This window comes from Condylura cristata, unplaced genomic scaffold (assembly GCF_000260355.1).
Source record: "Condylura cristata isolate star-nosed mole 26May11 unplaced genomic scaffold, ConCri1.0 scaffold00002, whole genome shotgun sequence".
Taxonomy (NCBI): domain Eukaryota; kingdom Metazoa; phylum Chordata; class Mammalia; order Eulipotyphla; family Talpidae; genus Condylura; species Condylura cristata.
The window spans coordinates 44,941,875-44,969,784 of NW_004567103.1; the positions used below are offsets into that span (position 1 = coordinate 44,941,875).

General features: G+C 39.9%; 1 protein-coding gene across 2 annotated transcripts in view; it reads right to left on the bottom strand.

Moving 5' to 3' along the window:
- Nucleotides 1-4,556: 4,556 nt before the first annotated feature.
- ITGA6 (integrin, alpha 6) overlaps nt 4,557-27,910 on the bottom strand; it is a 74,428-nt gene continuing 51,074 nt past the window's right edge. Inside the window, exons 12-26 of one of the 2 annotated variants that reach the window (XM_004674539.2) lie at nt 25,122-25,282; nt 24,866-25,009; nt 23,120-23,235; nt 22,820-23,009; nt 22,651-22,734; nt 22,476-22,555; nt 22,248-22,325; nt 22,058-22,160; nt 19,993-20,166; nt 18,843-18,941; nt 18,634-18,744; nt 18,443-18,541; nt 12,321-12,446; nt 9,104-9,233; nt 4,557-6,860 (exon numbers count right to left, since the gene is read on the bottom strand). In XM_004674539.2, the coding sequence (XP_004674596.1) occupies nt 9,126-9,233; nt 12,321-12,446; nt 18,443-18,541; nt 18,634-18,744; nt 18,843-18,941; nt 19,993-20,166; nt 22,058-22,160; nt 22,248-22,325; nt 22,476-22,555; nt 22,651-22,734; nt 22,820-23,009; nt 23,120-23,235; nt 24,866-25,009; nt 25,122-25,282 (1,673 nt within the window). In that variant the 3' untranslated portion in view covers nt 4,557-6,860; nt 9,104-9,125. The remainder of the gene's footprint in view (nt 6,861-9,103; nt 9,234-12,320; nt 12,447-18,442; nt 18,542-18,633; nt 18,745-18,842; nt 18,942-19,992; nt 20,167-22,057; nt 22,161-22,247; nt 22,326-22,475; nt 22,556-22,650; nt 22,735-22,819; nt 23,010-23,119; nt 23,236-24,865; nt 25,010-25,121; nt 25,283-27,910) is intronic. The other variant, XM_004674538.2, reaches the window with a different exon arrangement.

Here is a 27,910-nt window from a genome sequence, read left to right on the forward strand (position 1 = left end):
GGGGGGGGGTGGTAGCGGGTGGCCACAGCGTCCCGGGCTGTTGTGACCTGCAGGTGGTAGAGGTTGCCCTTTCCCCGCACCCATTTGGAATAAATCCCTTCGTTCTGCCCCCTCTGCCCTATAGTCTCACCTGAAGGAGCCCAGAACAGAGGGAGTCCTCCTCTCGCGCCCTCGGAGAAGTCCTGTTGCGAGCGCCTTATGGAAACTATTCTGATGACAGCCCTGCATTTTCCAGGACAGCTGAAGCTGAGACCTGGAAATTTCAGGAGCCTACCATTGCTGAACAGTGATACATAAACACAAAAGGTGACCCCTGCGGAGTGTGGCGCTAAGCCATATCAGCTATGGAAGATCCGGGAGGAGACTCTTGGCGGTGCCACATGAAACATTATCTACAGGCATTGGCGGCATGGCAAGCTGACTTCAAAGACTCCGCCACTCCTGCTGCTTCTCTTTTAACTGCTTTCTTAGTGTCGCAGTTTGACTTCGCCACCTTTCCAAGTTTTCTAAATAGTAAAAGAGAACTAAGCAATGTCTACTATTACTATTATCAGACAGAGTTCCAGAGCTGCAGATGTAGAGAAGCCTAGATGTAGAGAAAGGGAAGTGGTAGCTCTTTCTGTTTGTAGCCATGCGCCTACCCTCCCAATCTGGCCTGTCTTCTTTCATTCTATGAACATTTTCAGAGTGCCTTAGGTCCCAGGGAATATTCCAGGTGATTGGGAATAAAGCCACAGGCATTTCCAATAGGCTTGCCTTCAGCTATTTCTTGTCACACAAAGTAAGCTTCCAACATGACAGAAGAATTTTATACCACACTTCAAATACATATTAGAGAGCTTGCTCAGTGAAGGATTAGGTTTGTTCTGAATGGCTAACATTGAAGATAACTTGTGGGTGGAAATTTAGGGTAGCAGACCCGAATTACACATGGAAAATCTATTGATCGTTACTGTCATTTCACTATAAAATGGGCAGCCTTAGAGGAGAGGGTTGTCAATGTTGGCTGGCAGGCTTTAGACAACAGCTTTTTTTTTTTTTAAAGATTTATTTATTTGTGCATGGGGTACAGGCCAGAGGCTCAAGGGCAGCGAAAGGCTTCACCAAAGGCAGAGTGGGGAGCAGAACAGGCAGATTGAGGAAGTACATTGCTGAAGGGAGCAGCGGGCGGGTCAGGAAGAGGTCTGCCACGCCATGTGGTCACCTCCGGGGCACGCAGGGATCGAACTCATGAGGAAGTGGCTTTAGCTTCTCAGTGCTGTGCTTTAACCCGCTGCGCCACCAGGGAGGGCCTAGACAGCTGCTTTTAAGGATTATGCCAGGAGGCCTAAAGGGAGGAGGGTCATGGCAATGAAAAAGGCCTGAGTTCCTGAAGACCACGTCCCCTGTCCTATTCCTTTAGCTCAGGATATAGACTCCCATTTTACCCACTGTCTTTGGCATCTTCATGTCTATGTAGATTACCTTATCGTAATTTTTTTTCCTGCTAATATATCTGATGTTGACTTGATTATTCTACCAACCTGAGAATAGCAAGAACTTGTCACCTTCCCCCCCCATCAATCCTATCAAGAATAGCAAGAACTTGTCACTCACCCTCCCCTCCCCCATCAAAGGAAATCATCTCTATTAGGTTATTGGGCTAGACAGTAACCAAGACAGCCTCAAAGGATTAGCAAAGGGAAAAATACAACAACAACATACAGACGGAATTTTTACATCATTGTCAATTCTAAAGAATAACAGAACAGAGTGAAGGGGTATTTATCCTGCTTTTAGGGTACTAAGACTTCAAATAGGTGGACTTTATAGAGCAGACACAAAGGGATTCCTCATTCTTACTGAAAGTGAACATAAGTCTTAGGAGGGGACCTGCAACTTGATTAGACCTTCTTCCCCTCTCATTCTCCCTCCTCCCTGCAATTATAGTCTTTTAGGTCATAAAAGGAAGAGCAGCAATTGCATCTCAGATTAGGAAAAACACAGAAGTTCTAGCAAGGGAGGCTCTCATCTTCAATTAAAGAGAATCAAAGGATTTCAATAAGAACAGAAACTTCTCCTTACCCTCAAAGGATTTTGTTGTTCTTAGCTGAAAATACTCTTCAGGCCAGAGGGCTGCATCTTGAGATGGGTTCTAAGAATCTTGGGGTGGTCTGATTTAGACACCTTCGAAACTACCGTTCAAGCATTTTAAGAGGAAGCAGCATGAACATAAGACCATGAGATGCTGGTAGTTCTCAACTTTAGCTGCACCTTCAGTCACCTAGAGAGCCTTAAACAGCACTGATGCCTGACTCCCGCCCTCGGATTCTGATAGTCTGGGCAATAGGATTAAAATTGTTCCCTAGGAATTCAAATGGCCGCCTAGGTTGAGAATGACCACTTACTGGGAATGATGTTGGTTCCAGGTGCATTAGCTATTATTTTAATGCACGACTGAATTCTACTTATAAAAAATGAGTTCATGAATATATTATCAGTGCCACCTATAGTTTTAACTTCAGGGCCAGTTTTATTTGTGTGTATATTCTCAGAACTCAACATCCCTAGACAATGGAGAAAAATTGAAGACATAGCTATCTCAATTTCACAAGGACAGGATCTTAATAGCCACTGAAATTTATATATTGATTATTGGTATATTCAATACACTTATCTGCTGGACTTTGAAATATGAAAAGACACTGTCTCTGTGAGTTGAGCCTTTTTGTGAATGTCCTAGAAGGGTGTAAGCAATTTTACCTTATTTCTGCTCACACCAGTGTCTCTGCCATTTCCTTGATCCTGGCATAGGCAGGCTGGGAGATGGCTCCAGAGCTGAGGGCAAAACATTGAGGCATGTAAGCTTTGCTGACTGCTTCAAAATTGCACTTGACTCCACTCCATTATCATCAACCATTGCTTGGCCAGTTTTGCCTGTGTAGCAAAACTCATTTATTCACTGTCATTTGCTTTGCAGTTCACTTATCCTTAGAAGATTTAAGTCTTCTAAGTTAAGTTTAAGATTTACAACTTTCCTCCTGGGTGGCTCTCTTAAAAACACCTCTGCAGACTTGGCCTCAGTCTCTAGCCCACAGCACTCCCACTCACAGCTGAAATTGGATATATTTCAGTCCGCAAAATCTGTTTTTTAAGGTACAAGAAAGAAACACTTGCCATATTCCTGACCATAATCAGAAGCTACTGGAGGAACACTTACCTATTAGCATCTTTGCAGTAACTGCTCTTGAAATCATTCTGAAGTACACTTTCTTCATCTCTTTGACCCTTGCCCTCTGCTGATTTCAAGGGGTTGGATGGTAATAGTGGTTGGCCCTTATCTTTTGGTCTTAAGGAACTGCCTTTAATCATTTACTTTATGCTCTTCAAACATGAGTTTTCTCAGTGCTGACACTCTGCTTAGGTGGAACCCAGACATAGCACTTTTTCTTCTTTCCAATGTTAAAACCAGATTAGCTAGCAATCTGTTAGCTTCCTGTCTTCCCAGAGTTCTTTCTATGTTGTACTAGAGGTCAGTTTTTCTTAGGATGTTTCCACTTAGGATAAAAAGGTTTATGCATGTCCTTATTTCTAAGCAATTCAAAGCATTCCCCACTGACATATATCCCACATTATAGAATGTTCTCAAACACAAGGGCATGATGTAAGGTATGACCCACTGTTGTGAGATCTGTGGCAAGTTTTCTGCAACCAACAAGCATCAGTGTTTGCAAATGGACCCAAGGACATCGCTATCATACTATTGCCATCACTCCTAGGCATTCCTACAAGGCTTTTTGAGAGAAGAAACACAGGATTTAAATGGAATACTTCCAGCCATTGCAGTCCAGCTCTTTCATGCCATAGTCTGCCAAACCACAGTAACCGACACTTTTATGGTGACTTTACGAGCGCAGAGATTCAGCCTCGGTGTAAACATGATGGTTTTGAAAGGTTCATAAAAAATTGCCTGCCACACCTTTCTTGGGGGTGGTTTCACCTATCTGATCTTTAAAGACATTAGAAAGCTAAGACAATATTAAATCAAGTACAACAGAAAACTATTACTAATAGACGCATAATACACATTAGGCTGGAAATGTATTCAAGGAGGGATGCTACATTGTCTGGACACTATATACATGCTTTATTTCATTAAATTGTGACGATTCTGCTAGTGATACATCATGAAATTGCTTAAATCTAAACAAATCCTCTTGTGGAGAAATATTTCCTGATCAGTCAATTCTACCCAACCAGTCCTGGCTATCAATATGACACACATCACAGCTGGACTGCTCACATGCAAAGTGTGTTCTGGGACAGCAACTCAGCCCTAACAGCTTTTACTCGTCATGCATAGTACCACTAAATGATATTCCATCCACACAGACATAAACCTTTGAAGCAGACACATCAATGCAGACAGACAACTTCCAATTTGTCGGTACCTCAAACAAACCACCTTAGATCATTTTCTTCTGAGAACAACTGAAGGGCCAGAGGGAGGGGAAAACCCTCATCAATGTACATTGCATGTTGGCAGCTGCTGATAGATTTGCTGATCTATTAGAAACTCCCAATACACACACACAAAAAAAGTGGAAAACTTTAGTTTGGTTGGATGAAAAAAAAGGCAATTCAAGTTGCCATTTACAATCTTAGTTTGTTCCACAAAGACAATGCTGTTTTACTAATGAATAGTTTCATAAAAAATTTATTTCACACTTTTATACAAATATCCACAGGTATTTTCTAATCATGAAATACTTTTACAATGCTAGTTAGTATAAAAATGTATCAAATGCAAACAGACCAGTGACTTGACTTGAGATGACATTTTTAACAATTATAAATTTAACCACCACTACATTCTTGTTTCCTGGTGTTAAACCACCCTTCCACCCCTGGCCCACCCTCCCCTTTTTAGGACATTCGTTTTTATAATACAGGTCTATAAACACTTTTAAAATATCAGCTTCTTGGCACACTAAAAAGCCAGTGCATTGGGTTCTAAGCAAGAAACTGAGATTTTAAACATGGTTATAAACTGTTTTAAGAGAAATTCTTGTAAACAAAATATCATTTGTAAAATTATTTTTGTAAATGAAAAATTCAAAGTACAACTACAATAATGTCCTTGGTATCTTACGAACAGAAGATGTCTGTGCAGGAAAAATTAAACTCCAAGCAGCAATGGCACATATAGCTGAATTCCATTCCTTTAAAGGTCAAGACACTATTACACTAGATCCAAACAAATTAGCACCTGTTTGCTGCTGCTTCCAACATAACATCATGAAGCACAATTGGCAATATGACTTTCATAGTTGTTCAGTCTCTATTGACATATAAACATCATGTCTTCCTCCTTCCCCTTCCATTTTTATAATTAAACAAAAAAAAGGTCAAGTTTTTCTTAGAGTGGTCCCAAAGGAATGTTGGGAATAAAGATGGGGGGAGGAGGCAAAGCAAAAACCAGAACACTGACACTGATTAAATGGTTCCAATGGGATCTAAAAACTTAAAAGCCAAGACGTTCTATCTGACTTTTGGCATCAGATAGTCAGTAGTCTTACACTGGATGGATTAGGAGCCACCAGAGGCACTCACCACTTCTTTCAAGTTCTGAAAATACAGTATCTGCAGCAGTGGCCACACTGTACTGACGTTCAATAAACAAATCCCTCGATTCCAAGAGTTCCTGGAAGTTATAGCACGAGAGTCAGAAACATCATAGTTTTCAACTCTAAAGTAGCCAATGTCTGGTAAGAAATATCTTCCAGTAACTCCTATTTCTTACACAAAGCTTTTGGGTTTGGAGGGACGAGTGAAGGCTCTCATGAAAGGAGATTTCTAATAACTTAAATGTATCTGTAAATGCTGACAACTCTCTGGTATACTTATAAAGACTTGTTTTCTTTTTGCACTAAAGTGTCTAGGTCAAACCAATGACCTCCCAGGTTCTAAGTCTGCCGTTTTAATCCAACCTGAAGAGGTAAAAGAGAATCTTTGGCCTGTTAGTCAATAACAAAATGGTTGGTAAAAAAGAAAAAAATAAATACCATGTACAAATAAGTATAACTAGCATTGAAGTCTGCTGCGCCTGTGAGTTTTAGTGAAAAGGGAGAATGCAACCTGTTCATGTTTGGTGTGAGCAAGTATTCACACATTCAGGAAATAAGAGAAAAATGTCGGGATGGCAGCCACACCTTCTATTGCACATTTAATTTAAGATAGCACTTGCAATTGACACACAACTACCCCGATGGCACAGTCTTGCCATGTGCTCCAGTCCTATGGGAAGAATGTTTGCGGGGGCAGTGAGGAGGTCAGCGCGGTCACTCTGTTAGTGCACTGATTGTGGGCTCCTTATTCCAGCTACACTATCAGGAGGATGTCACATGAGCACAAATGGACAGGCCGTTCCCCAGCCACTCCAAAGTGTTTCAGCCACATTGAAAACAAAGGCAACCCGGCAAGTTAAATTAAGTCAGTTAAAGAAAAATCCAATTCCAACAGTCTTAAATTTGGTTGTGCAGAACAAGGAGCCTTGGGCTAAGTAACAATGTCCACAGATAAACTGTAGGTTCGTACTGTGTTTGAAATTAATGTTCATGTACGGAACGGGTTTATCAATCCATTTGAATTTCTGAGTTGGGGAAAAAAGGCAGTTTAGGTATTGTGTAGCTTTTCTTTTCTTTCTTTCTTTTTTTGCTTCCCTAGGAGTAGCTTTCGTTTTCATTCCACTTTGCGATCCATTGTTTTTTTTCAAGGTTATCATACTTTTCATCTTTGATCTCTCGCTCTTCTTTTCGGATCCTGACAGCATGGTACTTGGGAACGCTATCATCGTACCTAGAGCGTTTAAAGAATCCACACTGGAGAAAGGAAAAGAAAAAAAGAAACAAATTAAATCACCTCAAAAAAAAAAAAAAAGGCAAGGACATGAAATGGGAATGTCTATGCTTTCTGTTCAGCTATACCTACCCCGTGGACTAAGAAAAAAAGACATGGTTTTCCTATGATAGAGAAAGAACGAGGAGGTCGAAAGTAGTGACCACAGTGAGTGGGCTAAAAGAAGAGCTGTAAAACCAGAAGAAAAGTACTTTTTCATGTTATCTTCACATTTTGCACCAATGTGAGCTACCTCTTAATCAATCAGTGCTTCCATTTTTAGTAGTCACAAGATTATGTATAAAGGGTCTAATTTTCTGATGATTAGACTACGTTAAGGAATAATTTCTTGAAAACTCATAAGCCAAAGATGATTCCATGCTCCTCTTTCACTAACAAAGTGGAAACCAGGTCCCAGGTGCTTTACAAAATACTATTTAAATTTGAATGTATTCAAGTGGTCAACTTAAGAATATTCTCACCTCTGAGTCTCGAGCACACATATCTTTCCTTAGCTAGAAGGTCACTACCTGGACTTGCTGCTGTGCTTCTAAACTAAGCTGTTTCATTAGTGAAACATGTAGTAACTGTGCCCTGCGATAAACTCAATCGTGTACTGAACAAAACTGGGGAAGGCATCACCAGGTTATTTCAGAGCACCCTCTTGTTTTCTGTTCTTCAGAACAACATTACATTGAAATTGTTGATGAATATGTATCTTAGTTTAGAAAATATTCAATCTGACCCAAAGTAGATTTTTATTGAGAATGTATCTGCAAGTTTTAAAATCAAATTATTTTAATGAATAAAATATAAGTGCCTTTTTAGAAAAAAGGTGTATTTTCTATTTTAAATTTAAAGACGCTAATAGTAGGGTAAGGAATGTGACTATCATGTGATATTACAGAAACAGAAAATCTTTATGTTGGGTGATGTCATGTTATAAAAATGTCAGGGGGCACAATAAACTTATGTGCATAGTTATTAGGAATGATGAACAACAGAACCATTGTTAGGAATCAATAGGAATGATAGACAAAGAAGTTTTATTCTGAGACCATTTCTACCTGGACTCATTTATTATTTCACACCATAAAAGCCAAAATATCATTTATTGCAAAATGTTGACTTTTTCCCTATTTAAACAAAGAAGGAAGTCAAGGGTGACACTGAAATTGAAATGGAAATGTTGGAACTCATCATGACAGTGCCATGAAGGGGATTATAAGAGTAATCAAGGGTGATACTGAAATTGAAATGGAAATGTTAGGATTCATCATGACAGTGCCATGAAGGAGATTACAAGAGTAATCCTCTCATGCCCACAGAAATAGAAAAAGGAACTGCTGCCAAATTTCTGTTTCCATGGATCTACAAATAAGAAAAGCAAAACATGAACTTAAATCAACTGAGACTCGAGGTTGAATAAAATTTCTAGCACATGAATCAAGGTCAAACTCTATTACAACATACTGAAATTAAAACTGCACAGAACATTTCCATACTGGAATTTTATATATTAAGGTCACTTTGGTAAAGAACCATCTTCTGAAATTGCCCATAATGTCCATCATGCCAATAGCCGTGGTTTGTTGTAATGGTCTTTGACCTGGAGTAGAGATGCAGGAAAAGGAGGTTGCATGCTTAGCTAGCATAAAACAATTTCTGAGCAACAATAAAAGCATTTCAAGCCTTCCCCATCACTTTACAGCAAGGAGATAGAAGAGGACAGTGAGAAAGGCTCCTTATCAAGAGAAATGTTTTCAACATGCAATGGGTTAATTAGACATTGACACAAGCTTCTATCTGTGGGGAATTCCAAAATGGACAAGAAATCTGGAATGATTTCTCATGCATCTTTGAAATTCCAAGTGGGATGCTACACACTTGTTTAACATCACATGGCAAACTGGAGGCGTAAGACCTCCTTTATGTATACAGACTAATTTTCTTCATAACTGTGGGTGATGTCTGACAACAACACAGAATAACTCACCTGCAACGAAAGATTCTTTGTGCATTAAAAAAAAAAACAAAAACAAAAACCACGTACACATACAACTGAGCTTTCAAGTGAAATGAAATAAAATCCAAGCAAGGCAAGCCAGTGTGGACATTTGGAAACATCTGTTAATGGGACACACACAGCAAGCGGTTGCGCTGAACGTTAGCCACCACAACCATAGCAGGTCCCACAGCTAGCAATTAAAAAACATTGATCAATTACCAATTACAGAAGTAGATCAATACTATGCATCAGAAGTAAGCCTCTCTTTATCAGACGGCTGAGCATGGATCTCAGCCTTGTGATATGTGGCATCATAATGATCTTTCTTATTTCTCTTGAAGAAACCACACTACAAGGAAGCAAGGTATTTAGTCAGTTTTACAGTTTGTGTATAAGAACTAAACAAAAGAAAATCTCAGACTTTAACCTGTTTTCTATTTATAGCCTGTTTGTAAAAAGATCACTATGAAGCAAGCAAAATGAACAGTCACTATCCATATTCAATGTATGAGCAATCAACCCACCTCTGTAATACCTGGGATCGCTGGTCAGAAATTCATGTGGATGACTACTGTCAACTAATTTATTTTTCTAACAAATGTTGAGGACAAAAATCACCCCCAAAAGGGGAAAACACACATCTGATTATAGCTTAGGTGTTTTCTTCTTGCAGAAGAAGGCAGACTCTAAAATAGGTGAAAGATTGACTTCCACGGTTTACTGAGACAAAGGTTAAAGAACAAAGTCTCCAAATCCAAGTAAAAAAGATAATAAATTCTCCTACCTCTTACAGGAAATCTTAAGGAACAAGTACCATTTACTTAAGGTCTTTGGAGATTTGTGGGGGAATTCACAACACAAATTCAAGCACAGCATCATGGCAGGATGATTGTTGTCATTTTCCCAAATTCTGAACCACCATTTAGCTCTTCAGTGATATGACCTTATACCCCCAAGATTAGGTAACGTTACATGAGTATAAAAGTATCATTCCATTTCTACTATAATTTCTGTCATTTGATGATAGAGAACTTTCTCTATTTACTTTTATCTAGTTCATAAGACCATGGAACTGCCCTTTGAAATATAAACTGGTCAAATAAATCTCTGCCACACAGGAAATTCTGCCTCCTACTCTGGTGATACCTGAACGTAAAAGTCCTGGTCTGCTTTGTACAGCAGGGTAGCCACTAACCTCAAGCTAATTTCAATTTAAAATGTAATACTTGAGTTGCACTAGACTTTCCACATGTGTCTTAGACACTATTCATATTAGACAGTGAAGCTTGAAAACTTTTCCAGTATTGGGTTGAGAAGTCTAGAACTTGATTGAGATTAACTTGGTGTTTACTTGTGACTTGCAAATAACTGAGGGGAAAAACCAGTTGATAGATCTAGTCAACTTTCAATAACCCAGTCTAGCAAATCGGGTGGGGGAAAGGAATGAACCAGGAACTGAGAAATCTGGACCTGCCTGCAACTTGGTAACATTCTTAACACCCCCTAGGCATGAACATCTAAATGAAGGTGAAACCTGGAGGACTTTTCTCTTTTATCCACAAACGCCTATACAGAATATGAACATACAAAGGAGAGAAGAAACTGCTCTGGTGAAGGCGAGTTATTAGTCCTAGGCCCACCTGCCTGGCTTAGTCTGGACACCTACAGAGACGTACAACACATAGTTAAAGGTCAATGAGCTCAGAGTCCTTTCTGAACTTAAAATTCTATGGCTTTAACATCAAAAAAAGGTTGAGTTTCAGGATTCAGAGAACTAGTAAAAAAAAAAGTAATTTCACGTCAGGGTTGTAGATGTTGTCTTCTATTGTTTTAGAATGTACACATGAGTCTAGATGTTGTAGACCTTCCAAAATACAACAAAACACTAGATCATTTAGTCCAACCTACTTATTAAACAGCAAAGGTAAACTAATGCCCCAGGGAGGTAAAATGATTTTCCCAAGATTATACAGCTTGGGTTTCTTGATTCTCTATCCACTGCTATTGTCATGCTCATTAAAAACTGCCAATATGACCTGCTTTGGCAAAGATCATCCTAGTGACCTCTTTTGGAAAGCTCAGGAAGGCCATCTGCAATTATCAAACCTCAAATTCAGTGTCTGATAGCAAAATTAATTTTCTAGGCATCTCCTATATTAGAGGGCTGTGTGATAGTCAGGGAGACCTTCTCAGAATTAAAACTGGTTACTGTGCCAAGAAAGAAGACTCATGACACGACAGATACCAAGCTTCCTACACATATCTGGAGAAAAGGGTGGCAAAAGGAAAATAAAAAAGAGGCCCCATATTGGAAAGTACGAATATCTTGAACCCCTGTTCATTATACTCCTGATTTGGTTTCAAGGAAAGGATAAAGATGGTCAAACCTAAAGAATACTCTTAAGGGTCATAATTCTTTATCAAAACTTTCAGAACAAGCCATGCTTGGGATCCCAGAATTTTTGGTGTTTTAAAAAAAGTAACATGCTGCATACACAATGCCACTGTGATCAAAATATTAATATTTTTACAGTGTAACTAATGAATAAAGAATATAGATTATAAATAGCCTCTCCTCATATTATGACAAGTTTACTGCCAAATAAGTCATTTCAAACCTAGTTTTCAGAATTTTTTGGGAATTTGTAATTACAGATAAGAGACTGTAGACTTCCATTACTTACTGAAATAAAAATAAAAATCTATAGGTCGTAGTTTTTGCAAGAGAAGTATGCATTTAACTCATACAGATTTTTAAATGCAGCCTATTTAATAGTAAGAAACAAAAATAAGAGACTGTGTTTTATTTACAGTCAAAGGACCAAATTCTAATGAATATGATACTGAACTGCCATCTTGTTTCATACAGGCTCTGACTTCTTTGAGATGGCATGATTCTTCATGTCTTGGTTTTCTATCCCTAATCCAGCTGTACCTATAACAAAACTCATGACTAAAGAAGACTTTTTTTAGCAGAGTTATAAGTTCAGATTAACGTGCGACCCAACAATTTGACTTGGAGCCAAAATTTGACTTAGATGAAGAAAAATGCTATTCTAGTACTACTGGGTTGTCAGAAAAGCCATGATGTATTTTTGTGTGCATGTGTGTTTCCTATACAAAAATGCATCAATACTTTTCTGGCAACCTAATAATAAAATGTGTTATTTGTCAAGCATATGAAATTATGTGAAAATCAACAAAATGTATATACTTAATAAATTTCTGATACAAACCCTATGCTTTTAAACGAAAAGTATTAAGTATAGGCATTCACTGTACATTTCTCTAATTTACTGTAGGCTGGGAAAGTTTCATAACAAAATAGGGAAGAAGAAGCAATAAAAAGAAATGGATATATTGTCAGTGTTAATTCACATTTTGAAACGTGAAAATAAACTTGTATCACAAAATTCAAGTGTCAGATATGACTTACCTTCCAAAGTAAAAACACTAATAGAGCAAGCATCAAAATCCCAGCAAGAATTGCCACTAGGATGATCCACAAAGGAACTCCTGAATATTGAGCTGCAGTTTTTGAGGGAAACACTGTCACACGAACCTGTGGGACAAAAAAAAGGGGCAAAGTCAGCATTAACCTAGCGAAAGTTAATTCATAGAGTTTACTGTTGTAATTCTGCTTCCAGAAAAGTGGGACAGTGCACTCCATAGACAAATGAAATGCCTTTTTGATGCAAGATCCTTTTCCTCATTTCAAGAGGCATTCCTTGGAGATCTTTTTCCAGACTCTGGAAAATAGTCGATTGTGTTTTGACATGCTATTTCGTAGCTAACTTAGCTTCAAGCTTTTTTTGTTATCAATAAATATAGAGAAATTTATATAGTGAGCTATTACTTTTCACCAAGTTTCACCAACTATCAGTACATAGGAATCTTATTCCAACTATACAGCCTGTTCTCTTATTGATTTTCAGCAGTGGAAATGAAAGAGCCAGTTTATGCACAATTAACCTACATTCCTCACTCATATCTTAAAGATACTGTGAAATATAAAATCAGGAATGGAACCACATGGCTTGCATCATTTTAACTTCTTAGGAAATCAAACTAAGGACCTCAGAAACAACTTCTTGAAATGGCCTGGTGCCATCTTCTACAACGACATGCAAACTGGCTCTTATACTCACACAGAAACAGCTTAAGAGATTTCAGATGAAGCAGTGAAGAAACTTAAACTCTAAACATCTTATAGTTGGCAAATAACAACTAAGTACAGATAGTATTTACTCAAAAACCCAAAACGTTGCTTATGGCAGCTCTTAACTCATGTAATGGGTGTTGAGAATTCAAGTGGATTTCTGTGATGCCACAAGACATTTTTTCAGCACATTGAAAAAAAAGGTGATGACTACAAACATGACTCTATAAACTACACTGATTGAGACCTACCAGTTTGAGGTTTCTAATATTTCTGAATTAATACAAAGGGTAAACACTTAAAGGAAGCACTGAACTTCTGAGAAGTCAATATTCTATATTAGCAGTGAATCCATATGCTGCCTCAGAGACGTGTCCTTCAACATGTCTCTACCGCAATTCTTTTTATCTCCTCTATCTGCTTATGCAAGAAATCAGCTTGCCAACTTCATTTGATTTCTAAAAATACTTTAAAGCAAGAGAACTACTTTGCTTTAACCATTTCATAGAAGGAATTCAGTGTTTTCAGCACAAACACCTTTACCAGCCAAGTTTCCTGGCATGCTCATGGAGGCAGCCCTCAGGCTCCTACCCCCAGGCTGGCCGCATGGCTCACTTTGCCCCAGTGTCCCAGGTTGAAGCCAAAGTAACCTTCTCTTGAGGTCACAAGGGTATCCATCAAGAGAGAAGAAAGAATGGCAACCAACTAATGAAGACATAGCTGATGAGACTGGTAAACTGACTGTTCTAAAAGATAAACATTCAGTTGGTCTGTGATGTGGCTCATTTAACTTTAGTTCCTGGTATCGAGCACAGAGAGGCACATGGTAAGTCCTTGGGGACAAGGTGACAACTTAGGAGGTCCACCCTAATTTGCAGGAATGCGTTCTGATAAATTTGGAAGAGACTGACATGTGGCCAGGAGAATGAGCCTAATAGTAACACCATATACCAGAGCCTTTTAAATGGCTGGTAATTGGGGGAAATCACTCCCATAAATGGCTGCAATCCAACAGCATCAGAACGGAATAAGGTAATTTTTCATTTTGCAGACTGGAGCAAAAATCACTAGACAGGTGGAAATTTAGCTTTAATTCTAGCACTTCAAGTCCCAGGGATGGCTACCTTCAAACCAGAGCCTGGAACCTTCTCAAAATTGTAAAATAGGGCCTCCTTGGTGGCATAGAGGTTAAGTCTCAGCCCTATCACCACTATGGCCCGAGTTTGATCCAGGCCAGGGGGGTGACCCACAGGGCACAGCAGACCTCTTCTGTCTTACCTGCTGCTCCCCTCAGCAATGTATTTCAGTCTATCTGCCTGTTCTACTCCCCACTCTGTGAACCATCTCACCCACCACACCTGTGGCCTGCACCCCAGTTCTTCTATGTAATAAATAAACCTTTTAAAAAATAAAACTGTAAGACAACTTAATGGGCAGTGGGCAGAGAGGACTGACACAAGGTGCTGGGCTACCCACACCCTGGGCAAATGTACTCTGCCTAGCCAGTCCGTGAGCAAAGCCACTGCCTGTGGTCCAGGACAGAGACAGGCCACTCAGCAGGACTTTCTGGTTTGTTTCCTTAAATTAAATTTTTCTGGTAGGACTGCCATTCTCTCCAACTGGGGCTGGAAATTAGGAGGAAACTGGCCTTAGAATTAGGGACGGGAGACGCAACTGTGAGCTGTGGTTCTCAGAGTTTCAGGAAGCCTGTCTCGTCACAGCAACTGGTTTTGGTGGACAGCGACAGGTTGTGAGCATAAATTACTTCAACAACTTTTTTTCCTGTTTCATTAAAATCTAGGCCTTTCCACAGAGCTCACCTATGCATGTGAACTTCACCTGTTTTGTACCTGCAAAGGGAAAAAGTGCTCTAACTCTGTGGATGCATTTCATCCCGTCAGCAACGAGCACTGCTTAGACCACATTAGCTTGCCAGCTGCCAAAATCGTTTCTGAAATCACTCTGTAATGTAATACCTTCTGCTTTTATTGAGCATCATGTAAGAAATCACCTGATGAGGGGATTTTCATGTATTTTACAAATCTCTCTCGGAAAGACCCCATTGCCAGAGTGAGTGCCCCTCATATCAGAAATCCATTTTATAAATGTATCCATGTCTCCAGTTCTCTGCAGCTAGATCCAAAAACGAAAATCTCATTCCCCTGAAGAATGATGGCTCTATTTTTGCTTATTATATTCTCTTTTTCTTCTGGTAAGCCAGGAAGCTTAGATGCTCTCTCCCTCTTCCTTAGGAATGAAGTTGGAAGTTATATCCAGCCTACAAATAATCTTCTCCTGTCCCTAAACCCATGGCTTAATTCAATAATTCTCTCCTGGTTCACTGTCTCCTAGACCATAAAATTCTTAACAATTGACACTGTATCTTATTAAACCTTGTTTCTTTAGCATTTTGCCAGAAAAGATTCAGCATGTCCTTATTAAGTGCTTGTTAACTGGACAGATTTAATTTAAGTGATGCTAAAATGTAATCATCTTATCTGGTTCAATTAGGTGATCAGCTCTCTCTGACTTTGTTAGAACAATGTCTTCTAGAGAAGTGAACACAAAGTTGTGATTGGTTGGGTTATAACAAAACCTTCTCTCTCTCTTTTTTTATTTTTAAGACAAAATTAGAGTAAAAACAATGGGAAGAAGTTTCAATATTAAGACCAAAGACAAAACTGAATTACTTAATCTCTTTTGTCTCTATCTCCAAAGAAAAATGATAAAATGAACCAAGATAGAGATGACACTGAAATCTGCAGTAAGTTGAGGGAGTGAGAAAGCATCCTAACACTTGAACTCTTTATGCCCCCCGAAACTGTACCTTAAAACACGAAAGAACCACACTGACATGATAGCTGAGTTATTGTATATCAGAAATCAGATAACAGAAAAGGCATCAGAAGAATAGAGATAAGAAAATGTCACCTTTATCCAAGAAAAATGGGACCTTGTTAAGAAACCAGTAATCCTGTTTAGAAAAGTTTACCATTTACTATGCAAATCAAATAGGCCCACAGCAAAGTTCAAATTCCCATTAGTAGTCATGAGTTCTACTAAGAACATGAAATGACCAAGAGACCCAGCCACTAGACTGGGTAGCAGGGTCCCCAGTTCCATCATCTTCCTGAAAATAAGAAAAATCATGGGCCAAGGTCTGGTCTCAACTGCACATGCGGTCCTATGACTCTAAGGGAGACACCTTCTTCTGACTCGGTGTTCTCATCTGAATTTGAGATTTGGGGCCTTAGGGGGACCAAATGTCAGAGTCAGATAGGAGCTTGAAGTCAGACATTATAGGTTCCATCTAGGAACCCAGTACACTCTCTGTCCCTGCTTTTTTTTTTTTTAAATGAAATATATGTAATGTCTACTTTGGCATTCCTGTGAAGTTTAAATGACAGTACACAGGTAGAACATCTAGAGAATTACAGGCATTTCATTAAAGCTTTATGAATGTTAGTCCCTTTAAAGTGTTTTTCTTTCCAGCTCTAAAAACTCTGATTCTCTCTGTTACTGATTTAAAGTTACAGAAAGCTATAGCAGCTATCTTTAGTCAGAGAGGTAGAGTAGATTCTTGGGGAAGGACTGATTTAGTTGGCAGCTCTTTACAATACCTGGTGATGTGATGTAGACAGCGGGGCTGGAATTTATGAGGTCAGGGTGACTTAGTGCAGGTGAGCCCGAGACCGGCAGGCTTACCCCACTTGTTCCAGGATCCTGCCAGCCTCAGCATCTGCTCAGACAAATGTATTCTGGCTTGGATATAAAAGTAAACATCCAAGGCTGTTTACTCTTTAGAAACTGGAATGATTAGGGACACTCACTGGCTTCTTAGCTGCCTAAAGCACTAAAACCGGAACATTTTCAGAAGCAGATCAGTAGATGAATCAAAGAACAGTGATTCACCATCTTTCTTTCTCCCCTCCATCTCTCTTTTTTTTAAAGATTTATTTATTTATGCATACAGAACTGGGGTACAGGCCAGAGGTGCAGGGGCAGAGAGAGGCTTCACCAGAGACAGTGGGGAGCAGAACAGGCTGATGGACAAAGTACACTACTGAGAAGAGCAGCGGGCGGGTCAGGAAAGGCCTGCCACGCCATGTGGGTCACCTCCCAGGCGGGGATCGAACTCATGTGGAAGTGGCTTTAGCTTCTCAATGCTGTGCTTTAACCCACTGCGCCAAGAGAGAGGGCCCTCCCCTCCACCTCTTTTACAAAACACCCCTATTCATGACAGTCTACTTTACCTCAAGTGTCTGATAAAAGCCCACTGGGTTCTCAACCCCCACAAGAACTCCTCACTAGGGGTACACCACAAGCCTCTGCTCCTAGCCTTGTCAATATCTTCAGTGACCTAGAAGGTACACTACTCAGTTTTGAAAAAAATAAAGCTTGCAAGAATACAGTTTAGAGAGAACAAATGACCAGGTCTCAATAATTATATCGCAAACATTAAACAACAGACCAAAAGCAAATCATACAAGATGTGGACATACATTTGAAGGCATGTATTTAGATTTTTTAAAAACTGCTCAAGGATGGGATATGGGAAATACAGATCAACAGCAAACCCTGATGAAAACACTTGGAAGTTTTACAAGCACACAGACTGCTAGAAATGTAAACACAATCCTCAGCGAATATCTAAAAAACAAAACATGAGGCTGGGCTGACAGGATTTGGGGCCAACACAGTGGGTGGTATAGAGCCAGCTTAAGCAGATTTAGGGGATTACAGGGAGTTCCTCTGCCTCACCGAGAGCCACTAAGCCTGACTGACAACTGAGTGCAAGAGGTCTGACCAGCGTGGCAGTGCTAGTTTGGCTGGTAACTGAAGAGCATGGTGCTGAGCTCTACAGAGAATAAGACAAGTCCAAGAAGGCCTCCAGTGGCCACCAGTTATTTCCATGGCTGCCACGTGGCAGAGATGGACTAGTTTCAAGAAAGAACCAGGGACTGAGTTGACAAAATTCAACTGTGCTTTCCTACATAATGAGATCTCATAACGGTTGCTAACCACACAAGGCATTTGTGACCCCGCAATGCAGTGAGGTTACCATCTTTGGGGGCACTCCAACAATGGCACCAGCATTTATTAGGGTAAAAAAGGTGTGGAGGTTCTACAGAGCTGGGAGCTGCTCTATTCTTTCATTGAGCCAATAACTCTCAATCTACCACATGTGCTGCAGAGCTAGATGACCCCAGATCAGTGATTCTGTTAAAATACAGCTTGGGGTAGTAGCCCCTTAACGTCACTGTCCTGATTATTTTTTCATGAGGCCTAGGGCAGCAGTGAGGGAAATAAATACCAATGAAACCTGTCCTCTACCACGAGCAGGGGAAGGAGGAAAGAATGATTTGCTGTGAACTGAATGAAGATGGGCAACCTCTCACCTGAGTGCCAGCATTTGGCAATTTTATATTATCCGTGGCCGCAATTACATCAATGGAAGCCCGCACGAGAATGTCCAAGTAGTTCATTTTGGAGTATTCCTGTTTTCAAACAAAATCGGGAAATGCATAAGAGAGTGACACATGCATTGATGGCCAATGATTTGTAGGGGTCAGTCTCACACAGGGCATACCTCCAGAAATGTGCTGTTCCATAACCGGGAGCGCAGAATCACAGAGGCCTTACTGTCCAGCCCCTGCAGCGGGCACTTGATGTTAACACAGTTCACGTTCACAGTGCAGTTCTAGAGAGGGAAGGGAAAGCAGCAGTTACCATGCAGCAGCCTGGGGAAGACCTACTCCCACCCTCTGTCAAGTATTCATAGCTCTCAATGATACTTACAAGGGTCTGGTATTTTCTTTCAGAAAATAAAGAAAATTTTCTGCTGTCAACTATCTGTTTTTCAGCAATTTCCCGTTTTTTCCTTGTGCTGTGAGACTCCTGAAAAGCATTATATCCAAAAAAGGGCTACTTAATTCTTTGTTCATTCTATACAAATCTCTTGAGCATACCCTCCAAAATGTCACATTCACATAATCAACAATTCATATTCACCCTTTATCATCACCAAAGATGCAGAAATAATTTAAGTCTAAAATCAGCAAGTGTTATTACAAAGCTCACTTCAAATTTACTAATTTATCCCCATCTTTGACCTAACAGTCAGGGAAAAGGAAAGATGCTTTCTTTGTTCCTGTGTCTCCTCACCAAACTGAGCATCCTGAGGTCAGGCTTATGTGACTTACTCAAAAAAGAGTACTGAAAACTAATCATGTAAGTTTTAAAATTACATTTTCCTTAAAATAGATTATAAACAACAGAAAGCCTTGTTTTTCCAAAAATGACAATAGAGGATCACATCTATCCATGCTACTTTGTCACTGTGAACTAGTCACTGATCATACCACCCACCTTAGAATTTAAAATAAAATAAACAAACATGTAACGACAAAGCAAATCTTCATCAAACTGGAGCATCATGACAAACCAGTTACATAAGCATGTAGCAGTAAAGAGGAGAGCTGCGACTGAATGCAGAATCTATCTCTTTACTAGCTGAGTTTCCTGCTAGTTAGTGTCTCTGAATCTCATTTTCTCATCTCAGAAATGTTGGGAATATAAAAAATACTTCATAGGACTATCAGGAGAATGAAATAAGAGATGTATGTGGTGAGCAAGCAAAGCGCTCACCATAGTGCTTGAGATATGCTAAGTACTCAATTATTATGTACCGTTAAAAAAATAATAATAAAAACTTTTCAATGTCACTCGCTAAGAGGTCCCATGATCTGTTTTTCCTGCGACTTAACATTTGGCTGATCAAATTCCTGTCTGACTTGATTACAGTTGAGTAATAAAATAAAAGAGAAGTAGTAACTCCCAAAGAAAACATAGAGGACTATCAGTTTCCTGAAAAAAGCAATGATTTTTCCCCTTCAAAGTCAGATTTTCCTTTTTATATCTGTGGAGACAGGTAAATCCACCAACATACCTTTAACTTCAGGAGGTTTATTTCACTTTGTGGCTCACAAGCTATCTTTTCCAATCCTTTGGATTCTACTTTCACCAAATAAAGCAACCATTTGCCATTGCTAATTTCTTTTGGCCATTGGATATTCAAGGTTGCTGTGCCGAGTTTTTTAAGAGGTTTGCCCAAGTTAATTACCTGTTAGAAAATAATATTATCTCAGTGTAATTTTCTTAATATAAATCAAGCAGGAGTTCCTATGCTAAGAGAAAAAAGTCAAAATATCTGGCACAAAACCATAATGAAAGCACAGCCTCCATAAAAGGACTATAGAATGAGTAAACCAGATAGAGCTTTTGTGCTTAAATATGCCTGTCAATAAAAAAAAAAAAGGAAGAGAGAAAAAAGTTCAATGCGAACCGATTGCTCATTCAGCCCAGAAGTAACCGCTGTGAGCAGCGGGATTTGTGGTGTAGATCCACAGTGCTCCCAACATGCTAGTGTCATGCCTGTGAAGAGAGAGCTCTGTAGCCTCCATGTGGTCAATGATCAAGTCTGTGCCAGCAGGTACCAGCAACCTGCTCCTGGGAAGCCCTACCCACTTGGAAAATGAAGCTGCTTTTGTGCTCTCTACCCAAGGAAGACGGGGGCAGCAACTGAGAGATTCTGAGAAAAACCATTACAGGAGCTGGACACCTGTGATGCCAGGCTGGCAAGAGAGCAACTTCTTGCAGCAGAAGGCAAAAGAGGTAAGGAGGATTGTTCTGGTCCCACAGATTTCTCTTTCAGCCACACTTTTTTCAGGCATCATAAATGCCATCATACCTGTGACAGCTGGTCTGTGATGCTAAGGGACTCAAGAAAGAGAATCCAGTCTCTCCTCTTGCAGAGTCTGGTGAGCCATTTTAGACTGTCACCTCATCAGTCACTATTCAGGAACATGATCTGAGCTTATGGGACTTGAACTCATGAATGAGTTATAAGCCAAATGTGTGCCATGCATTTATGTTTGCTCAACTGGTCTTTAGAGTGCTTGTAAATCATTGCAGCCATACCAGAAAGCGGTATGGAGTTTCCTCAAAATACTTAAAATTGAAATTTCCTACAATCCAATTACCTCACTGCTGCATATTTACCCAAAGGCTATGAAGACATTAATTCAAAGAAATAACATGTACTCCCATGTTCACTGCAGCATTGTTTACAGTAGTGGGGAGCTAGAAACAACCTAAGAGCCCACTGACAGACAAGTGGACAAAGACGTGTGTATATATATATGTATGTATATACACATACATACACACACACACACACAATGGAATAAAGTCATCTATAAAAAAAGATGAAAACTTACCATTTGAGAAAATCATGCTTAGTGAAGCTAGATGAAGAAAGTCAAACAACCTATGTTTTCACTAACAGGTGGTACCTTCTGTCTAAATAAAAAATCTTTTAGACAGAAGACCAACTTAGTGATTATCAAAAGAGAAGGAGAAGAAAGAGTCAGATGAGGTGAGGGATGATGGCTAAAATTGAACTTGTAGTGGTGAGGTTCATTTAGTAATCAGATTATACTGTGATATACACCTGGAGCCTATACAATGCGACTTGTATAAATTTTTTTTTTAAAGTCATGATTGCCCACTTTGAAACAGTTTGAAGAATCATGGCTTTTCCTTACTCACACATCCACGTTACAATCGCAATCACAAATTGGGTTTGTGAAAGGTAAGAGAACATTAACCACAAAACTGAAGGGAAACGACCTTATGAGAGAGAAGACATCAAGTATAACACATTCTAGGTCAAATTTAGGTCGTTTTGAGATTTTGCTTTATGGACTCTGGGAGGGTGAACCAAGGTTACTTTGTCTCCAGACTGTATGTACAAACAAATTCTTTAATAAAGAAAAAGACTAAACTGAACTGGACTTGAACAAAGATTGATACTGAATGGGTGAAGGACATGCTAAAACTGTCTAGGGACATTTATCATAATTATTTATATTACTTATTAAAATTACGTAGGCAAGATAATATATAATTTAAGTTAGCCTCTGGTAAATGGACCAGCTGCTGTTCCAACTTACCCTGAATTCATACTCTATTAAACTTCCCACTTCGTCTTCAGAGTGCATAGCTTGTTCACCAACAACTGTACCTCCAAAATACACCTGGGAAGGTTTAGCAACTCTGTTAAATTAAAAAACACCAGTTTTAGTGAGGATTATAAATGGTCCTTTCAAAACCTGATTTGTTATGCTAAACACAAACACTTACCCGGAGACCGATAAAAGCAGTTCAATAACCACTTTTGCTTTAGCTGTAATTGAAGCCAAATTATCTTGATTGCTTGTTCTGAAAATGAAAAGGAAACAATAGGGTTTTATTTTAACAGTCAGTTCTCTCGTTACAATTACACTTCTTTTATGATTTAGATCAGGGCCAATTCATGGACTGCTATGTTTTCATGAAATAATTCTGAATGGAAAGGTTGAAGTAACTCACGTTTCCAACTTCAGATTAATATCCAGATCTGTGGTTTCAAAGGTGACTTCAGTTGTACTTAAAATCAAATAAAAAGTGACCTAAAAAGCAGATATACCCATTAGCACAGGTCACGTACAGCGGCACTGTAATGGTATTTAAAACAGTGAAGACAAGATGGGGCGGCATCACCTACATTGGAATTTCTCTTAAAAGGGTTTCCAAGCTCACAGTCAACTTGTGAGCCATTCTGGTTGGCAACACAGCTCAACTGTTTCTCCTGGAACAGGAAAGCACACTAGGTCATATTGTGTTCACATGGCACCTGGCAGGTTTCCCTCCCGCCTGGTCAATAAGGCACTTACAGGGAAAGACCTAAGTTCCCTATGTGCAGAATATGTCAAGGTATCCGGAAACGTGGCGATGAGTTTAGCTTCGTGAGCGTCGTCACCATCTTTTGTGGGGTCTGTTGCACTGGAAGGGCTGTTGGTCACGGTTATTTCTAGGGCAATGTCCTTCTGATCTTTCAGAACTAATTCAGGTATACCTTTATGACTATAAAAAACACACATGAAAAGAGGGAAAATGACTAAGTTCTGAAAATATTTCAAAAAGCCACTGCAAAGCCAGAGTCATATTTGCTAGTGCTACAGAGTGAATCTTACATTGGTAAATAAGAAAACTTGTCTTGATTTGCTTCTCGAGTACAAAATTTGTATTCTAGTTTAAGGTTGCTGTTACATACATTGTCATCTCCACATCCCTCTTTTAAGAAGTGCACCTGTAGGAAAATAAAATGATGGTAATTTGTGCCACTTAGGTCTCAGAAAGGTATCTAAACAGGTAACTGGCTGTTTCCATATAGTATATTTCCCTGTGTGACAATTACCATAGCAAAAGTCAAGCTCCCTATATACTCCGCCATGCATCCAACCCCCACTCTGACCTAGAACAACTGTGTTTTAGGAACTCTGTGGGCAGAGCATGGAGCTAGAGTGGTAAAGCTGGTAGCCACCATGTTCTAAACCTGAATCTTAGCTGTGTGGCTTTGGGAAAGTCACTTAACCTTCAGAGTCTGAGTTTCCTCCTAGGAATGTGCGGATACCACTACCCTACTCTACAGGATCACCGTAAAAATTATCAGTAACAATAATGATTCTACTTTAAGACACTATTATATATTTTAACTCATTTACCTTCACAAAAGATCTATGACAGAGATACTGTTATGGCTCCTCTATACCAAGTTTAAGGTCAGGAAAGCAAGTGGCACAGTGTACCTGTCTAGCTCAGCACCAAGTAGGGAGCTTGATAATCTGAGAAATAGTTGCCTGTTATGTTTAACATGGCTATGGAGCCGGGAATACAGACAAGAAATATTCATGTGATAATGACATCAGAAGTATATAAAAATGTAAGGAATCGGCCCTCTCTGGTGGCGCAGCGGGTAAAGCACAGCACTGAGAATCTAAAGCCGCTTCCGCATGAGTTCGATTCCCGCCTGCCCCGGAGGTGACCACATGGCATGGCAGACCTCTCCTGACCCGCCCACTGCTCCCCTCAGCAGTGTACTTTGTCTATCTGCCTGTTCTGTTCCCCGCTCTGTCTCTGGTGAAGCCTCTCACCACCCCAAGCCTCTGGCCTGCACCCCAGTTCTGTATGCACAAATAAATAAATCTTTAAAACAAAAAGTAAGGAATTATTGTAAGTGACAATTAAAACTGACAGTGTATGTAAAACTGACAATGACACCAGTTTCTAACCTTAATGCAAGTGTTACTCCTGAAAAGCACAGGCCAACAGAACCTGAAGCCTTATGGGGACACTAGCAGCAATTTCATTTTAGCATCAAGTGCATCACATCAATGTCACAGATCCCCAGCCTAATCTTACAGCTCAGTCACCCTAAATCTTACACTTCTGTGAGGCATATAGCTAGCCATATAATATATTTCCTTTCCTAGAATTGCCTTGGCTCCAATAGGTGATATATATCTATTTCATTACTAACATTTCTTCTGCCTTGATCGATTTTTGTACTCTTTGATTTTAATGGCCAGATTAACAACTGTTTATTTCTATTTGAATGTCTTCAGTGGTAAAATACCATATATTTTTCTCTATTATGTACAGCTAAAGGAAGTAACTTGATGTGAGAATAATATCTGCCAATTGCAATCTCAATAAACAGCACCAGATCATGAGGAAAACACTCTGGCTTCAAATTCTATTCCATATATTCCCACAGTTATCACAAACTTGGGAAACATATCTTGTCAATCTTTGCATATATTTGAGGAAGTGTATTTAGTACAAAGGGGTGGACTTTGAAGCCAGTCACTGGTTCTACTGCCTTCTAGGACATTTGATTCATAATAATGTGGTAAAACAAAAGAAGTCAGAAATCTTACATCTGTTTGCACTGTCTTGGGTTCGTTTGAATTCAGAATTGGAAGAACTTCTGGAAGTGAATTCACTCTTCTCCGAGCATTTGACTCCTGGATCTCCACTGACGCAGTTATGGGAATGGGACGCAGTTTATCTCTGATATTTTCCTGAGGAGTACGTGGGCATAGAGTTACACATGCTACACTCGCTACTGAGGAACTCCAAAGTCATGTTTCAATTTTTACTGAATAAAGGTAGCTAGCCAGCTGCAGGCCTCACCTGGAGCCAGAGGACTTCCTCCATGCACATCTTCTGCTTCTGCCTGTTCAGAGTCAGTTCTTTTGTGAACTTGGACTCAGAGCCGGAGTTTTGAAAATGAACTCTTGGTGATAGCCCAGATTTCCTTCTTTCTTTTTCAGCCTCAAGTGTGCCTAAAATAGCTAGGAAGAGAACACAAGTCACGTGAACACAAAGGGCATTCAACTGTGATTCAGCTTTAAGTACACCAGTTCATTTTAAATAAAATATTTTTGGGCCCTCCCTGGTGGCGTGGCAGATTAAATCACAGTGCTAAGAAGCTAAAGCCATTTCTGTAGGAGTTCAATCCCCGCCCGCTCCAGAGGTGATCCACATGGCCCAGCAGACCTCTCCTGACCCACCCGCTGCTCCCCTCAGCAGTGTACTTCGTCGATCTGCCTGTTCTGCTCCCCACTGTCTCTGCTGAATCCTATCACTGCCCCTGCATCTCTGACCTGTACCCCAGTTCTGTAATGCATAAATAAATCTTTAAGAAAATTTCTTATAAAACCATTTTTCTCACTGCCGACATTTCTCCTCACATTTCCTAATGCTGTACTTGTTGACTGATTTATGATGTTTCATACCAAGCCATTCTTCCCTGCTCATTGCTCTTAATAATGCTTAAACATAAATTTTCATTGGGCCACCTGGGGGAGCTCAAGAATAACTCAAAACCTCTGAGCAACTCAGAAGATTCAGTTTCTGGCTCACAGGCTATTAAGGATATTAACAATAACAGAAAGGGACTCAATACTCTCTAAGGGCCTAAACTGCCTTTTCCCCTCCAACAGTCTGATGTTTGAATGGTCTCATGCTTGAAATTCAAAGCAGGTTTCTAGAGCCAGCAGCATCTGAGGTGATAGAAATGCAGGCCAGGTCCCAGGCAACCTACAGAAACAGAATCTGCACTTCAGCAGAATCTCTAGATGGTTCTTATACACATTAAGGAGCACTGATAAAGGATAACTGTCTAAAAGAGTAATAATATTAGAGAAATATTGACAATAAGATGAGATATGTCACTCAGAAATAAATAAGTAAATAAATAAAGGTAAAACATTCCTTTTAGCAGCCATAGGGCCCACTTGATTGCAAATATAGCTCCCACCAGCAGAGTTTCAATCTCAGGGCCTAGAAGGCACCTCATGGTACACTAGGTGAGCTGGGAAGCAAGCCAGGATTATCAAAATCTCATGTCTTGACTTCAGACTGCTTTCTTTGCTGGTTCACTGGCTGTAGCTGCAAACTGTGTTTTTAATGGGCCAATACTTAAATTACTTACATTCATTAGTCACTCACTAATCATCAATAAGGAGAACAAACCAAAGGGCATAGAGAGCCAGAGCAAAAAAAAAAATATATATATATATATGCTCCAGAAAAACAGAAAATGAACAAACCAGGCTCTAATATTTACATTAGATTTGGAAGAGACCTCTTGAAAACATCCATTTTAATGTGGTCTTCTTGTAGATGAAAAAATGGAGCCCCATAGAAGTAGGTGACTGGCTTAGGGTCATACAGTGAGAGACAGATGCACTGCCAGCTTCCAAGTCACTGTCATAATCACAAAAGAAGATGCTTTATAAAGCCTCTTCAGTGCTGACATTCCTGGTTGTTTTATCCTCTGTGTGAGTCACTCTCTCCCTCTGCCAACTGGCCCCCTTCCTTTTTCTATCTCCTCCAGACTGGCTAACCCTTCTCCTTTCAGATTTCAGCATGGACATCACTCCCCCCAGGGACCTCCCAGAGCAACCTCCTGGGAGAACTAGGCTATTCTGTTTCTCCAGTCACTACACTTAGTCAACTGTGCTAAGCCATGGGCAGGGTCACAATGGCTGTTCACCAACACATTCCCCAGCAGCAGCACAACACCAAGAGCAATATGATTGTAGACCAGCTGATCAGAAGCAGGAGCGACTGGCAGCACATCAACATACACATCAGTGCATATTTGCGAGCTTGCACACACATACACACACAAACATCAAGGTGTTCTTAGACTGAAACGATAGCTATTCAGATGTGTAAGAGCAAAATTCAGAAACACTGATGGTGTTGATCGTAATTTCTGTGCCCATCTGAAGAATTCTTAAATGTCATGGCTGCCAAATGGAACGCTCCCTCCATTTTAGGCCCTATGTAGCCTTGACATCATCCATTTAACAGTGACCTGCTAACTTCACCATGAACCAGACGAAGGCTCACACGCTGAGTGCCCCTCTCGGCAAAAGTAGGGGAGGGCGTGGGTGCATTAAAACCGTTTATCTACCAAACCCACTCTAACCTTCCCTAACCCTCCAGACAGTTTACATCATCTTAAAATCCTTGCGGGCCATCTTTGCTGACCTTTTGAGGGGCAAGCCAAGTAGAATACTCATTAAGGCTCAATTATAAATATCTGTATGTATAAAACACCACACTGAATTAAAATGGCCTGGTCAAACAATAAGCTCATATTCTGACGCTGGGAACAGATTTTACATGCATTAACTTATGCAGCTTTGTGGAAGTTCTGTTTATTTTATTTAGAATTTCCCAATATAGTAGAAAGTACAGGTAATAAAAACAGGTTTTCTCTAAATGTCTTTAGAGATAAAAGTTCTATCCATAACAACACTATCAATAAACACTTGACTAACAGTGGCTACAGAATATAACAATCAACACATGTACTATCAAGCACATCATTAAAGCTAGAAGAAAGTTTGGATTTAGTTCAAATAAATGACTGATTTGAGGGGGGACAAGGAACACGCATGACTGTG